At 43.7% G+C, this 15,322-nt stretch overlaps 1 protein-coding gene across 2 annotated transcripts in view; it reads right to left on the bottom strand.

Annotated features, from left to right (window-relative positions):
- MATN2 (matrilin 2) overlaps nucleotides 1-15,322 on the bottom strand; it is a 166,335-nt gene that overhangs the window by 107,969 nt on the left and 43,044 nt on the right. For both annotated transcript variants that reach the window (XM_040431256.1, XM_040431257.1), the window contains exon 3: nucleotides 1,039-1,608. In XM_040431256.1, coding sequence (XP_040287190.1) covers nucleotides 1,039-1,608 — 570 coding nt within the window. The remainder of the gene's footprint in view (nucleotides 1-1,038; nucleotides 1,609-15,322) is intronic.

Here is a 15,322-nt window from a genome sequence, read left to right as displayed (position 1 = left end):
ACAAGATTAGGCATTTTCTAAGTGCCGGCAATGTGCGGTCCGCAAAATGCGGAACGCACATCGCCGATGTCCATGTTTTGCGGATCCGCAAAACACACACGGATGTGTGAATGGACCCTTATACTGTTTTTACCCATTGACTAACATGTGGAGGACATCTAATTGGATACAAGTACAACATTTTAAAACTAAACATGTGCTTCCATTGGTATTTTTAAAACTAAACAAACATGCTCATTGGTTGATTGTGCAGTATGCAGCGGTCTCCTCCGCTAGCGAGCAGGTGATTCCCTCCCTCCCAACAATCGTCTAAAACATCGGGCTGTGTAATACAGCCTTAAGTGTTGTAAACAGCTCTACTTGAGACTTATCTGATTGCACTTTGAAACACCCCTGACTAAATGTTCTCCAATGTCATAGCAATGTAGGAACATCACGTATAATACATGAATTCCGACGTTGTGCTACCACAAACCAGCAGTATAATGCATTGCGAGGACTCCTGTGCTCATGCACATAATGGAGAGGACTCAAAGAAGAGTCATCTCAATGCACTTTACTGCTGGTTGTGGGAGCTAGAATGTAAGCGAGTATGAATATAAAAATTATATACCCGGACTCAGCACCACTTACACTATACACCGCTTACTCTAGGTTGAGGGGGGGGGGGGGGCATGATGACAAACAGACTTCTTAGTTTCCTACTTTTTAATCATTTCAGTTGAATATGTAGAGGTGAGCGTTTCCACAATGGAAGCGCTCACTGACCATGGCCCTTCCGCTGCCCCCCTCTTGCCCCTACTTGGTGCTGCCTGAGGCAGTCGCCTCACCTCGCCTCATTGGCGGTGCACCCCTGTGCGTGCTATGTATCTGTGCATGGCACTCTACAGTGGAACCTCAACTTTACCATACTAGAAAAGGAGGGACCAGTCTGGGGGTTACATCGCCCTTCCATTATAGGTAAGCAAGAAGCCCCTTGATTTTTTGCATCCATGTATAATACTGGTAACAAAAAAACATAAATTTATAGGTACTTACCACAGAGTTTATTCTGGAACACAGACGTCAGTGTTTCAATCTGGCTAAAATTGGCCACCAAGAAGACATGTTCATTGTGAGGTTCACTTCCAATAGATAGCAAGGTTTGCATGTCCACGCGACCCACCCCAATTGCAAATATCAAAATTCCTGAATTTCTCATTTTTGCAGCAATTTCAGCCACAGGATCCTGAGGTCTACCATCAGTCACTATCATGGCAATCCTTGGCACGTACATATTTGCAGGACGTGCACCCTCAGACTCAGAAAATGCGATGCTCATGGCATATTGAAGAGCCAGTCCAGTCATGGTGCCTGTGGCAAGGTGCATCATTCTCTTGACGGCACGTTCAATGTCAGACTTTTTTTTGTATGTTTTCAGAGAAAATTCATTTTTTACTGTGCTGCCATACTGTATTAAGCCCACCCTAGTTGTGTCTTGGCCAATGTCAAGAAATTTTAACATAGTGATGAGAAATTCTTTTACTTTCTCAAAGTCATATGGAAGGACGCTTCTGGAACTGTCGATGATGAAGACAAGATCCAGCGGCTTGCTGTGGCAGGCATCTCCTGTAGAGGGAAACAAGCCAAACAAAACACTGTTAAGATGGAAGTAAGAGGGATGAGGAACATGATATTCATTTTACACAAATACTTGCTTAAAGATGTGTCTCCAGAGGGCTGGGTCTTATATATTTTTGAAGGGCTTGTTTCATACTGGAAAAAGGATGTTTATTTCTTTCATAAAGAGTACCACTTTTGTCCAGTGGCTGTGTCTTACATTGCAGCTCAACCCTTTCAAGTAAATGAGGTGCAATACCAGAAACAGTCTATGGATAAGAATGGCGCTGTTTCAGGGAGAAAGCAGCCATGTTTTTCCAATGTCACTAAAGCTCTTTAATCATATCTCATACACCATGGAAGGAGTGTATTATAAAACTTTTTTAGATAAGTTTAAAATTTCGGCGAAAGTCCTGTTTTGCTCCACAATTTGAGGCTTTTCAACCTTTTGCAAAATCCTCTCTACTTTTGTAAAATTTATTTTAACTTTTTATTATTTTCCAGAAATTTAGAGTCCTTCTTCTTCTCTTAGGACTCTTTCAAGAGATGGTATGCCAATGAAAATGAACACTTTTTTACCATTCTTAAATTTACACATGGACATATTTGTAATATACTTTAATAAAAAATTCTGTACCGCTCCCTATTTCACAACTGTTGGTTTTGCATTGACCACCCTGGGTCCTAGCTGTGAAGGTGGACACATAGCTGTATGCTGACCGCTGCCAACCATACACGTGAGTACCTCTCCTCCTGAACCCGCCCCCCCCCCCCCCCTGTGGGGTGGCCAAATGGAGGTCTGCTTAGGTTATGTGACTTACATTGGCGTTCTGCTTTTGTTTTTGTTTTTGTGTTATCCCTAGACTCAGCCACACCAGGACTGAAGTACTTACGCAGGCCATTTCCCTGCTCCTGGGCTATCTAGCCTAAATAGGATAACTGCCATTCTTGCCCCGTGTCCCCTGATGAATCTTGGGGCATCCAGTGAGGAAACGCGTCGGGACACATGAGTATTTTCCCACCCTCCTTACCCTTCCGGGGATGACTGAGTGGGGTATTTTTACTCATTCTTTTTGTTGTATTCTGCTGTATATGCCATTCCTTTGGACGGATACTCTCCCCTCTGCTAGGGCCTGATCAGGGTCACTTAACAGGGAGAGAGTTCCTGTCTGGGCCACCCCTTGCGGGGCTTTTTGGACCCCGTCCTTAGGACACAGTCTTTAGGGTGACTTAGGATAAGCAGGGAGGCAATAGGGCCAGTTTATTTGGTCTCCACACTGTTCTGCCCGCCTTCTGTTACCATCAGACGCGTCCGTCACCATTATATATATTTGTGTGTGTTCGTCTTTTAACTTTTGCTCACTCGCCTGGTGCGGCACTACCACGTGCGCCTGGTGTATGTGCATAGGTTTTACGTGTTGTCTGTCTGTGGGGCCGTCATTTTATCTCCCAGTTTTCATTAAAATAGTATTTTTATCTTAGTATACTGCCCCTTATAGTTTCTTGACTTATTTTTTTAGTTATCAGTACCAGAAGACGGTGCAACACAAGTAAGTAGGGATGACAGAAGTAGAAAGGGCCAGAAATACCATAGTGCAGCACAAAATTCCTCATCAGCAGAACCAAATACCACAGTGCAGCACAAAATACTGCCACCCTCGCCAAAGTATTAAATTGTATCATTGTCCTTCGACCGCCGGTCAGGTGCATAAGTATCTGATGCAGTAAGCATTAATTATTGCTGAAAGCATCAGATAGTTACGTACTAGCAGCTGTGAGGAAGGCTCGGGCAGCCCCCTGTGGGGTCTATGTCCAATCTGCCCTTGTTGTCCACCAACCATGAAGATTATGTAGTATAGGTGATAGGTGACTAATCAAGGGGGTCCGGCTACTAGGACTCCCACCGATCACAAGAACTGGAGTCCCATCTTCCCTATTTAAATGGATCTGTGGTTGAGTAGTGCATTGCTGCTCCATCTCTGTGGATAGATGATACAAGACTGATCGGACGTTAGGTGTGGTGAGCATCACTCAAGGTTTTATTAATAAAAATATACAAGACTCATTGGGCATTGCATGGTTGTAACTTTACCACCCAGGTTTCTCCATGCTGCCTGTAGGGAAGGAGAACTGAATACAAGGGACAGATGCAGCTCCTTCATTCCGAGGATCTTGGAGGCCATCTGACCCTAACCGTCTAGAATAATGGCATGTCCAAGCATGAATACTACTTGACGTCTCATGTTTAGAGTTTTATTCTTCGCTATATTTTTTTCTAGGAAAGTTTGGTTACTGTCTACATGGCCAACATTGCTGCCCCATGCTGGGATGTGATGCTGCTTTCCCAGACTTGTAAATGGCAAATCTGCCCAGCTTTTGTAAGGACTTCTGTAAAGCTGAGGGAACCTCTTTAGAATCTTTAAAGGGGTTGTCCAACTTCTATGAAAACCTCCTCCATGGCACTGATTGTAATAAAATAATAAAAGAACATAGGCTGGCCACTTAATGCTTCACCATTTCCAGAGCTGCAGCCCTGATCTGCACCTGCAGTTTTTGTTTATGCAGTACCCCAGAGCATCAGGGTTTCTGCTAATTGTTTATTTCATTATGTTATGTCAGGCTATGTACTGCACCCAGCATAACCATGTATGGATGGCACAGCCAGGGTTAACAATCCTGCCGAGGTTAGGTGAGGACTGGTCCCGCCCCAAACTTTAAGTCATTCTAGATTGGAATTTGGAAGGGCGAGGAAGCTGCAACTTGTGCTCCCTCTTAATAGGGCCAAAAAAGCCACAAGACTAACCGATCTCTGCATGACTTACAGAAGGAGATAACGAGTAAGACGAAGGAAAGAACTAGAGAACCTAGAGTCTACATAGCCGAGCAATGGAGTCAGTAAGGTAACCAGCTACAAAAAGCTGTTATAACTTTACTGCAGTGAGGGACACTGTTAAGATACCCTTCACACCTGGACACGACCTGACCAGTCATATCTCTAGAACCCTGTATCCCTCAGTGGACATTCAAGCAACCACTGCAAGAGTACGATTGCTCATCATAGATTCTGAAGGAAGAGACTTGAGACAGATAGAGAGGGAAGAGGACCATTACTCCCATCCTTGCCTAAATCCATACATTGTTATCTGGGAAGAATTGCACTGTGTACAGTTGAAACTGTGTTTTACTATCAATGGATGTACTACAACTCCTATTTTACTTAATAATAAAGAGGAATGTTTATTCTGTTATCTCTGGCCTGGCTACTGACTCCAGCACCATATGTTGGCCATTGTACGCTACACACCCCGCCTTGCAACCATATAAGCACTCAACATAACGCCACCCCAACTACTATCAGGCAGGAGCCCCAGAACCAGGGTGTGCCCTGAGGGAAGAAAAGGTGGGCCCTACTTTTACTGCATTGGCCCTAGGGAGTGATGGTGTAAGTAAAGTGACTGTGATAGACTTTATGCAGCCAGAGCCACTACCACTCCCATCAGCTGCTCTTGCTCCCCCTGGGCTTCCTGCATTTACAAGCTGTAGTATCTAGCATGAGACCCCTGAGGCACGGGATTGGCTTCAGTGGTCATATACCATATATAGCTACGTCACCCAGGGGTGTACACAGATCTCATAGGACCCCACAGCAAAACTTAGTATGCCCCTCCTATAGTAAGCTTTCTGACAAAATGACAATTATTTTTAAATAAGTAGAGGAATTTTTGAATAAAATAAAATTTAAATAAAAGTCAGAAGAAGGGGAACTGGAGCTTTATAATTCTAGCGCTCAGTCTGAACACCATATTTCACAATGTATTTATGCAAAATAACTGGCATAACTTCAGTGACAAATCCCCTCTCTGCAAATCACAGCTTCCCATCAAATAATATACCACTGCAGCCACCACTAGGGGGAGCTCATATTTATAGAAATTTATACAGTTACCATTTCACTCAATGGAAGCTGTAGAATATCTAGGCAATGAGCTCCTCCTAGTGGTGGCTGCAGGAAAATACCATGAATCTATGTTGGGAACAGAATAGAAAAATCAGCGCTGGGACCCCTGGGCCTCATAGCAGTCATGTGTTCTGCCTCTATTGTAGGTACACCACTGGCATCATGGTTGCCGCTTGTATACACAAACCAGAGGTGAGGGCTGGAGCAGCAGTAATGGATACAGAAGCAGATTTAGTGGTGAGAAAAACATGGCTGCTGTCTTAAAAAACACCATACCTGGTGATCAGGTTGTATGTGGGACTGAAGCTCAGCCTCATTCACGTCAATGGAGCTAACCTCAATACTAGACACAACCCACGGACGAGGGTGGCGCTGTTTCGGGAAGCATCTATGTTTTTTATTTCATTAAAACCCCTTTAACTGGTTGTCACCCATCTTTCCAAGTAATAATTTCTGGTATTTTTTCCATTTTGTAGGTAAATGCTCTATAATTCTCCTGCTTATTAGAACATTATATAGATTATGATTTTATTTGTGGTCTGAATGTCCTAATTTGCATAGGAGGCAGCTGTAGCAATTATCACAAACGGCATAAATAAACGCTTTATTCTTAGGGCCCATTAAAAATGATAAAATAAATGATTTTGCCGCATACAAGAGATTATGGGCAATTATAAAGCATTATGGGAGTTATCTGTTAAGAGACGGCTAGAGATTTTGCATCTTCCATGGAGTGGAGTCTCTGGGGTAAAGTAAAATGATATCTTCTTGTGGGAACATGGCAGGCAGGGATATAACACAGACACGGCACAAAAGACAGGCAACCGATGTAGTGTATGCGTGTCTAGGATGTCTGGTCACATTGGGAGTTGTAGTTTCCCAACAAGCCACAGGTTGCAGTCCATTGCTAAACACGTATTAACAGCTGAAATCACGTATAGTTATTGACTGGGAGTCTGTGACCGGTGTTCAGTGATGAAGACAGGTTTTGCCTTGGTACTAATGATCGCGGTATCAGATCCCAGAGCCCCTGGAGAGGGCTGGAGAGGGCCATCATGCATAATGTGGACACACAGGACCAACACCTGGTGTCTCGGTGTAGGGTGCCATTAGCTATCATGGCCGTTCCTGTCTGGTATTCGTGGAGGGAACATTGACCAGCCTTCAGTATGACTCAGTTAAGATATGTGGTGTTCCAAAAAGATAATGCCTGCTCACAGACTGCCCGCACTACACATGATCTTCAGCATATCCAGAAGCTCCCCTCGCCAGTTCAATTGACAATTGCACTTTGAATGCCTGAGACTGGATGGGGCGACAGATCTCCCATGCATATCAGCCAGCAACCATCTTGGCTGAACTACGAGTCCAAGAGGAAAGAGCTTGGAATGACATACCAAAGGAGGCTATCCAGGACCTGCATGACCATTAACATGCCAGAGTGGCCACCTGTATTGTAACACCAGTATTAATGTGACCCTGTCACAACAAATACCCTGCTGCAGAACCCAAAATAAAGGGTGTACCACATTAGTTGTGTGATCATTGACCAAGCACCACCAGCAGTTTATACTTTGTCATTCTCACCTCAATTGTAATTTTGCAGGTGTTCCTTTTTCCTTTTCTCCTAGTGCCTAGCAAAGTTGGAAGCATGCAATTGTCCAAAATATCTTGGTACGCTGAAGCTTTAATATTTCCCTATACTGGAACTAAAGGGTCAATGCCAACCAACCCATGAAAACAACCCCATAGCATTATCCCTCCTCCACCAAACTTTACATTTGGTACAATGCCGTCAGGAATGTAATGTTCTCCTGGAATTCACCAAACCCAGAGTCATTCATCAGACTGCCAGATCCAATGGCGGCGTGTTTTACACCTCTCCATCCAACGCTTGGCATTGTGCTTGGTGATATAAGGTTTGCATGCAGCTGCTCGGCTATAGAAACCCATTCCATGAAGCTCTCAGCACAGCACAGTTTTTGTGCTGATGTTAACACTAGAGGAGGTTTGGAGCTCTGCAGTTAATGGTCAGTCTAGTGCACCATCCAGGTCCCTTGAGCCCTCTGAGAACACAATGTGCACATTTTTCTGGGTCGTCTTTTAACACGTCTTGCTTGGATGGTAGATGGCAGATGCAATTAGCACGCTGCGTGATCCAGTAAAGGACCCTAGCTCTGTATTTTGGCTTCAGTGATGCATGGGGCACGGCAAACAAAGGCTTTCGGAATTATACAGGGTTTGCTTATCACAACGCCTCCACTGTGTTTCCTTTCTCATTGAACTGCTGGAACTTGGTCATCCCTCAATAAGAAGAGAGGAAAGGCCTTGATCCAGGAAAGACACTTCCGCAGGATAATTATTTCAAGCTATAACGTAATCACTCATGAATGTGACATGTGGACGTTATCTTTCTTTCCTCAGAGGATATTATACTGAAGAGAGAAGTTTAATGAAGCCATAATGAATTGACAAAGCTAATATAAGATCTCTGCATTTTCTCATGTTCTGGCTTTGTTAATGTGAACGTCCGCCCTGGAATGCCATTTTTTTTGTATCTAAATAGGTTAAATGTTCTATGGTGATAATTCATTTCTTAATAACCCATTTTAGGAGTCGGAACTTTATTGTTTTTATTACATTAAAAATATGATAGATGCCAATCATCACTAAGGGGGAGCTTAGGACATTAAAGGGGTTTAATACTGATGGCCTAGACTTAAGATAGGTCATAAATATCAAATCAGTGGCGGTCTGACTTCTGGCACCAGTAACGTACATACCATGCTGTGGGGTGCTGTGCTGAACTCCCTTCTTCTGTCCTGACGTGAAAATAATGCATTTTCATACATTTACCACTCGGGTAAGCTCAGTGCAAAGAACTTGTGACAGCTTCCATTGCAGTTAATGGTAAATGGATCAATACCTATGATACCTATCATTTTTTTCAATGGGTCTTTATTAAAAATGATGAGCCCCTTTCTCTTTACAGCCTTTAGATTCTCTAGCAGCATACGCTGTGTTCCACCAGGCAGTTTAGCTGACGGCTCCTTATCTCTGACCTCCTAAATACTCATTATTGCTCATTTCTTATCTTACTGATAAAAAATATGGCTTAAATAAGTGTTTATGAGCTGTTAGTAATTTAGAGATATGGGTTATTAGATGACAGGCACAAAGTGAAAGTACGATTCTCACAGCTAGGCAGAAGTTAACTCCTTATGACATTATTACATTTTTAATAAGGACCAGTTGAAAAAAATTATTTTAAGCCCAAAATGAGCAAAATGCAATCATAAAAAAGTCAAGATGTATCCCCAGCCTTAAAGAGGTTGTGCAGTGCAAAGATATTGATGACCTATCCTCAGAATCAGGGGGTCTGACTCCTGGCACCCTTACCAACCTGCTGTTTGAAGGGGTAGCGGCGCTTGTTTACCAGCATGACGTCTCCTTTGTAGAGTTTGCGCAGTGTAATTACAACTGTGCAGCTGCTGCAAATGAGATGACACAGAGGTAATTTTGAAGTGGAGGCAGCGCTCACACAAGTGACGCTACCCCTGCAAACAGCCGATCGGTGGGAGTGCCGGGAGTTGGACCCCCACCGATCTGATATTGATGACCTATCTTTGCACTGCACAACCCCTTGAATGTCTGTGGATGAAAATATAGACAACAAGGTTGTGATCCAGATAAGACGTTAATTCCGTGCATTTCCTTTCCTCCCTTAGGGGCCTCCATTGCAGACTGTACAGAGAGCAGACAAATGTCCATGCAGGACTTTTTTTTCCACTCATAAAGTGAACTCCCAAATGGAAACCAAACAGACAGTCAATGGGGTCTGTTCAGTTCCATTCTGTTTAGTTTGTGCCGAATTCGTCACTTCCATAATTTTCAATCTTCTGCTGCTCATCTAATGAAGCAGAACAACAGAAATGATCAGCGCTGGTGTGAATAATCCATAAGCAGTTTCTATCTGGACAGCTGTGGCATATCAACAGGAACCCACTCCTGTCTCAAGAATAGGGCCCTACTGTGACTGGAGAGCAGGTTGTGCATGGAAAGTGACCCCACCATTTTAATGGGCTGGCTCAGCTATTTTCAGAAGCCGGTAGTGGTGAGTGGAGGGGTGTCTGCACATGCGCAGCTTGCTCTCTGTTCACTGTTATGAGACTTCCAAAAACAGCCAAACACTCTTGGCTATTTGCAGAAGGACACCAGGCATACACGGCATGCTTTCCATTTACAGCGGGATCTAAAATAAAATACTTCCCCCCTCCCTTGCTTCAGCCTAGTCTCCAATACTGGCCTCTTAGTAAACAAAGCGGGGTCTAATTTTGAGATCGAAATGGTTCCAGAGGCGGAACCCGCTCCTATTGGACATTTATGGCATATCCTATCAATATGTCATAAATGTCTGATGGGAGTATCCCTTTAAGGGTCCATTCACACATCCGTATGTGTTTTGCGAATCGACGGACATGGACACCGGCAATGTGCGTCCCGCATTTTGCGAACTGCACATCACCGACACAATAATAGAAAATGCCTAATCTTGTCCGCATTTCTGGATCCAGACAGCACATTGTGTGGCCCCATTGAAATGAATGGGTCCGCAATTCCGTTCCGCAAAATGCGGAACAGAATTGCGGACGTGTGAATGGAGCCTAAGGCTACTTTCACACTTGCGTTTTTGCCTGATCCGGCAGGGATCATCAAAAACGCTTCAGTTTTTGATAATACAACCGGCTGCCTCCATTATGAACGGATCCAGTTGTATTATCTTTAACATAGCAACGTGTCCGCAGTTTTCTGTCCGTTAGGGGAACGCAACCAAACGGAATGGAATACATTCTGGTGTACTCCGTTCAGTTCAGTTTTTTTTTTCCCAAAAGTAATGGTAGCATATCATCAATGGTCCAGAATATAAATGACAAGCATCATACGTACAATGCATCATTACAAATAATATCCTGATTATGCAGTACAAAAAATTCAAGAGAAAAAAATAAAATAAAATAAAATACCCCCCCCCCCCTCGCTTCAGCCTAGTCTCCAATACTGGCCTCTTAGTAAACTAATACATCTATAGGGTTATGTCACTTTCAAAGCCCCCAAGTTATCCTTTAGATCTTCAAGTAGATACCATGATGTCAACTTGAAAGGAGACATAATTCTTGAGTATTCCTCAAACTCTATATAGTTCAATATAAACTAGCGCCAAGTTAGCTATAGTTTTTTCCCTAATACTTCCTTCTGTTGCAATACCTCAAGCCATTCTAGATGGAATATATGCTTGAGCTGTGCAACAACCATAGGGACAGAAGGGATCTGTGGCTGCAGCCATAACTTCAGTGTACACTTTTTGGCCGCTAACAGAATTTTATGACCCAATGAAGATATAGATGCTGTTAAATAATCATTTGACTGGTCATTTCTGATAACCTGAACATGTAACATTGCCAATGTCTGACTCCTTTCCACCGCACTTTTTCATAAGGATACTAAGGTCATTCCAATAATCCCCCAACTTCGGACAACTCCATAGTCCATGGAATAAGTCTGACTTCGATAAATTGCATTTTGGGCATGCCGTCAACCTATCTCGATTTGAGCCAGTTCTAGGAATGTCAAACCCGTAAATTGCATGGTGTAAGATCCTTAAATGGGTTTCCCGCCAGTACTCGTTTGGCATGGATTTATATAAAGCCGCTATCCCTGCATATATAGGTTTATGTATTTCTTTTATCTCTAAGACTGCCTCCCATCTTCGGAACATCTTCTTAGGATTTATCCTCTCCCACCTTTCCCTATGAGATTGATAGAGAAGTGAGATCGACGGTCTAGTTTTAGCTTTCAGAAGCGAGTCAAAATCATTCGATCCCCATTCCCTGGACAAATCCTTAACCAAGCTTCTACCGTACGTCACAAGCTGTAAATACGGGAAAAAGTTTGACCCCCTCAGATTCCACTTCTCCCTCAATTCTGCCTGTGTCATCCATCTAGCCTCCGTCTCATGGAAGATGTCTCCCATTTTCCTAATCCCCTTTCGCGCCCAATCTAGTACTAACGCACTATGCCTTCCCGGTTCGAAATTTGGGTTGGCTGTTATAGGGAAATGCTTAGATATTTGATAAGGCAAACCGTACATCTTCCGTAATATTTTCCATGTCATAATTGTTTCTCTTATGACCAGGGACTTTTTAATTAGCATCGGGAGTCTAGAGACACTAGTATGTAACAGTGCCACCAGGTCCCAAGGCTTTGCGAGTTGTTTTTCCAGTCTAAAATTGGAGTAAAAAGATGTCCGGTTGGCACAATCCAAGATATATCTTGCAAGCTAGATTATAGCCTCTGATGTCCGGAAAGTTAAGACCACCCTCATCTTTCCTTAATTTTAGTTTGTCTAAAGAGATCCTCGGTTTTTTGCCCCGCCATATAAACTGTATGAACTTACTCTCTAAAAGTTTCACGTCTGCATGTCGTAGTAAAAGTGGGATTGTCTGCATGGGATATAACAGTTTAGCGACCCCCATCATTTTCACTAGATGACAGCGCCCTGCTAAAGAAAGGGGTAAGCCCTGCCATCTGTCTAGGTCAGCTTTAATCCGAGATATCAGAGGAGGAAAATTTAGTTGGTACAAGGAGTGTGGATCTCTCCCTACTTTCACCCCCAGATATGTAATATGGGATTTAATTACTGTGATCCCCAATTTCATGGTCAATTGCTTTAGTGCACATCCCAAGGGTAATAGAGGAAGGATCTCACATTTGGATATGTTCACCTTATATCCAGAGTATGCTCCGAAAGCCTCCAGGGCTTTATATATACCTGGTATGTGTTCCTCTGGCTTTGCCAGAAATAAGACCACATCATCAGCAAAAAGTGCTGCTTTCACTTGTGAGGAGCCCACCGCTATTCCTTCAAACAGGTCTGAAGAGCACAGGAGCCGAGCCAGAGGTTTCAATGCCAAATTAAACAACAGAGGTGAGAGCGGACACCCCTGTCACGTGCCTTTCTTCAATTCAAAGGGCTTCGAAAGATAGCCCTGAGTATACACCCGAGCTTTCGGGTTCTCATATAAGTTGGAAATAAATGTTCTAAAAGCTCCCCTGAAGCCTAGTTTGTCCAGTACCGCCTCCAGCCATGACCACCTGACATTATCGAAGGCTTTTTCGGCATCTAAGGTGAGCATGGCTGGTGTTTCCCCAGGTTGAGGCCTGTGATGGACCCTATCCAGAACCGTTAGAACCGTTCTGATGTTCATAACAGCTGAGCGACCCTGGACAAATCCTACCTGCTCTGCCCCTATCAGAGATGGGGGAAACGCTGCCAGCCTATCCGCTATGATTTTAGACAGTATTTTCGTGTCTACGTTTATAAGGGAAATAGGCCTATACGAGCTAGGTAATAGGGGATCTTTTCCCGGTTCGGGTAGAAGTTTAATGTAAGATACATTCTCCTTATCTGGGTGGGCCTTACCCTTAAGTACTTCATTATAGAGTTGCAATAATATAGGGGAGACCTGGGATAGCAACACCTTATAATATTCCCCTGTAAACCCATCAGGTCCCGGGGCTTTAGCATTTCCTAGACCCTTAATAACAGATTGAAGTTCCTCTAGAGTAACGTCAGCATTTAATTTCTGGAGTTGTTCGGTATTTACCGCGGGTAGTTTTATACGATCTAATAAAGTATCAATTAGAGGAGATGGGGAGGCATCATCATATAAGGCCGCATAAAAGTGGCCCACAATTTCATTTATACCAGCCGGGTCTGTTACTGCCCTACCGTTATCATCCTTGAGGCTAGATATAAACTGAGGTTTTCTCTGACCCTTGGCTAGATTAGCCAGCAAACGTCCGGCCTTGTTTCCATATTTGTACATTTTAGCCTCAAACTGTGTTTGTTTCAGAGACTCTCTGTCCTTTTCACACTTATCAAAAGCCTGACGGGCCTCCACCCATTTTGCCTTGTTTTTTACTGAGGGTAGGTCAATGAACTTCCTATATGTTTGCCTGACTCTGATACTTGCTTGCTCCAGTAACTGCTGACAGGCTTTCTTTTTGTTGAATACATAGCCCAAGATACGCCCCCTTATGACCGCTTTGGATGCATGCCAAAAGAGTTCTGGGGCATCTAGGTGGGTCTGATTATCCTCCTTATATTCTTCCTACCATCCCACTAAATTATTGGTAAAATCCTCATTACTTATCAAATTCGAGGGGAATCTCCACAGGTAATCTGTGCCTTTAGGGAATGTGTCTCTCAAGGTCAGGGTTACCGGAGCATGATCCGATATAACAATGTCACCGATATCAGCATGCTCCACCAAGCCCGACAGAGAGCCCTGGGTTAAGATATAGTCTATGCGTGACCATGAATCTCTGGCGTGAGAATAAAAGGTAAAAGTCCTCTCATCTGGATGAAATTGCCGCCAGGGGTCCACTAGTCCTACCGATTCCATTAAAGGCCCTAAAACTGCGTCCTGAGCAGTGTTTCCCTTACGTTCATCTGAGTTAGTTTTCCTATCCTCCCGCCCTACCACTACGGAATTAAAGTCGCCCCCTACTACCAGGTTTGAAGTCTTGTCAGTGAGTAAGTTGCTTTCCAGTAGCCTGAAGAACTGTGAATTATTGGAGTTCGGACCATATACATTATAAATAGTGTACTCTGAATTTTGGACTCGTAATGAGACCTTGACCCATCTACCTTTGTCATCCGAGGCAGAACCCAACAGCTTGTACTTAAACGCTCTATTAAACAGAATCAGAACTCCCGCTTTCCGCTCAGAGGAGGCTGATCCAATCACCTGCCCGACCCACAATTTTTTCATTCTCCCAAAGTCTCCTGCTTCCAGATGAGTTTCCTGAAGCAGGGCTATGTCCAGTTTAATTTTTTTAAGGTGACGGAGGATCATCCACCTCTTCTGCGGCGAGCGCAAGCCCCTTACATTCCAACTAACAATCTTCATATATATCCCTAAACCGATTATAAGGCATTCTAATGACAAGATTCATAACTAAATGAGTATAACCCGATACTTGATAGGTCGTAAAATGAGCGTCAGCTGATACATGAATAACCTAGCAACAAACATATTGCCCTCTCTACTTTCTTCATGACTTCCCTTTTTTCTAGGCTACAAAACCTAGCCCCCCTTCCCCCATAACATCCAGAATATGAACCGCAAACATATAGAACCAGATATAAAAACATGTAAAGTCATGCAGTATTCGGTCACTCATATATCTCGTATTTAACCAATCATGAGCTACCGCCACCACCTCACTCAGCTAGCATCAAAGGAATCGTAGAAGTCCCATGCCAGGCTCAGCCTCGGCTACCTGTAGAGAAGAGATTATCTCGACCTGGAGTCCCTTCTCTTTGGACGAGGATCCCGTTTGTCCACCGGGACTAGTTCCCAGTCCCATCTCGATCTGTCTGCTGGAGGTGTACGTCTCCACTACGGGCTCCTCGACAGTTCCCTGCTCTGCTGACGTCGTCGCGGGGATCTTCCTCTTTGTCTTGGGTCTCCATGTTGACCGCTTGATCGAAGAAGCTTTGCTGCTGAATCAGGGTCATGATAGGTTTTGACGATGCCATCCATGGTGGTCACTTTTAAAATTGCCGGGTATAATAACTGGAACTTAACTTGCTTTTTGTAAAGTTCAGAGCAGATATGGCTGAACTCACGCCTTCTCTTTGCTGCCAGAGCAGAGTAATCAGCGAATATCAGGATGTTGTGGCCCCTCACCCTTAATGGC

The sequence above is a fragment of the Bufo bufo genome, chromosome 5 (assembly GCF_905171765.1).
Source record: "Bufo bufo chromosome 5, aBufBuf1.1, whole genome shotgun sequence".
Lineage (NCBI taxonomy): Eukaryota > Metazoa > Chordata > Amphibia > Anura > Bufonidae > Bufo > Bufo bufo.
This window is presented reverse-complemented; position numbering and strand designations above follow the sequence as displayed.